The 1697-nt window shown below is 45.1% G+C and overlaps 1 protein-coding gene across 1 annotated transcript; it reads right to left on the minus strand.

Moving 5' to 3' along the window:
• Window positions 1-19: 19 nt before the first annotated feature.
• On the minus strand, window positions 20-1689 carry LOC119348481 (the record flags this gene model as incomplete). The annotated part of the gene is made up of 2 exons (XM_037616562.1): window positions 898-1689; window positions 20-580 (listed from the first exon to the last, which is right to left on the minus strand). Coding segments are annotated over exons 1-2 (1341 nt in total), but the record flags the coding sequence as incomplete, so codon positions are not given.
• Window positions 1690-1697: the final 8 nt, after the last annotated feature.

Below are 1697 nucleotides of genomic sequence, written 5' to 3' on the forward strand. Positions count from 1 at the left end.
GTATCATCAGAAATCATACCTCCTGTTTGAAGAGATCAAAGGCTGCAGCAGCTTCTAGACCTTTGACATTGAACACGAGCTGTCTGTTATTTGCACAGTATGTGGCAATACTTGCTTCAGTTGTAATAACAATGATAACACTCTTAGAGGATCTAGGTACCACGGATTTTTTTATCAAATCCCATTCCTTTTTGTAGCGTATACCATCAATAACAATGAGGCAACGGTCTTGTATTAGAAGCTGGTGACACTCTTTAATGGGATCTTTTTCTGAGTGAAAATCCGAAAGTAAATCCTGACATAAGTACTTCAAATTGAATGGATGAGATACATTCACCCAACAATACCTATTAAATAGTTTCTCTTCAGGTTGCTTTGTGTCATCAATATTGCACAAGTCTCTGACGAGGGCTGACTTCCCCACACCTGCTATCCCCCAGACAGACATAACTTGGGAAGATGACATACGTGCAATTGCTGGATATTTACGAAGTTCATTCATTTGTGACTCACGTCCAATCAGGATTGAATCCTGCACCATTGGTTTCTTGCCTTTATCTTCGTCGCCACTACTAGAACCCTGTACATTTATATTTGTTGGGAAAGGTGTTAACACGCAAGGACCAATTAGAGAGTGGAAAGGTACACATCTAATACTCCCTCCAATCCATATTCATTGTCGCTGATTTGTACTAAATCAGCAACAATTAATATGGATCGGAGGAAGTAAGTAATTACTCGGGTGGTTTAAGAAGGTAATGCCATTCTTTATAAATAGAATAATGGATATGGGCGATGATTTGCACAAGAGACACCTACTGTGCCATTTACCTAAACAAGGAGTAACACAAAATTGAAAGGTAATTTGAAATACTGATATGTTTCACACTTGCGTACCTTGTTGAAGAGGGCACAAACAGAGTGCTCGGGTGAGAAGTGCATCAACTCCAATATCTGGTAAGAATCGCCAATGCACAAGCATGCCATTTTTGACTCCTTTGTGGACACAATGATGCGGCTGCCGTTCTTACTGTGAGGAAGAAAGGTCCTGATAGCATGCCACTCTGCCATGTTTGAGAGATCTTCCAAGACAACGAGGTACCTCTTCTCTGTGACCAGCTGCTCGAACTCCTTGAGGAGATCTGATTGAGAATGGGTGGCCTGATCCATCTTGGTGAGGACTTGTATACCTATGGCGCTTGCTCCTTGTTCCTCGAAAGAGCTTTCAAAGAACTGAGCCATCAAGTTGCGGACGAAGTCATGTGGATTGAACGGATGCATGAGCTTCACCCAGGCCCTGTAGGTGTAGCTATTGCGGATCTCTGAGGCATTGTAGGTCGTCATGATGACAGATGTGGTCCCATGGTTGCCTTCTGATCCCCACACCGAGATCACTTGGAGGTCACTATTGGGATGACCATCTTGAGTGATCAGCTGGGTGAGATCCCCTCGGCATTTCTGCCCATCCGCGGCATCCCTTGCCTTGAGGAGCATATCGAGTGCTATTGCGCTGGAGACTCCTTGTTGTTTCTGCATCATGACCAACTTGGAGGCAACAGAGCCGGTGATGTTGCTGTAGCGCAAGTAACACTTGCTCAACTCGTCAGCTCTGCCCTTGAGCTCTGCTAAATCCTCGACGGCCTGGTCCAGTGGCAGCGACCGGCCTGCCAGTGCCATGCAAGGCTTGAACAGCCGGC

The sequence above is a fragment of the Triticum dicoccoides genome, unplaced genomic scaffold (genome assembly GCF_002162155.2).
Source record: "Triticum dicoccoides isolate Atlit2015 ecotype Zavitan unplaced genomic scaffold, WEW_v2.0 scaffold93763, whole genome shotgun sequence".
In the NCBI taxonomy this organism is placed as follows: domain Eukaryota; kingdom Viridiplantae; phylum Streptophyta; class Magnoliopsida; order Poales; family Poaceae; genus Triticum; species Triticum dicoccoides.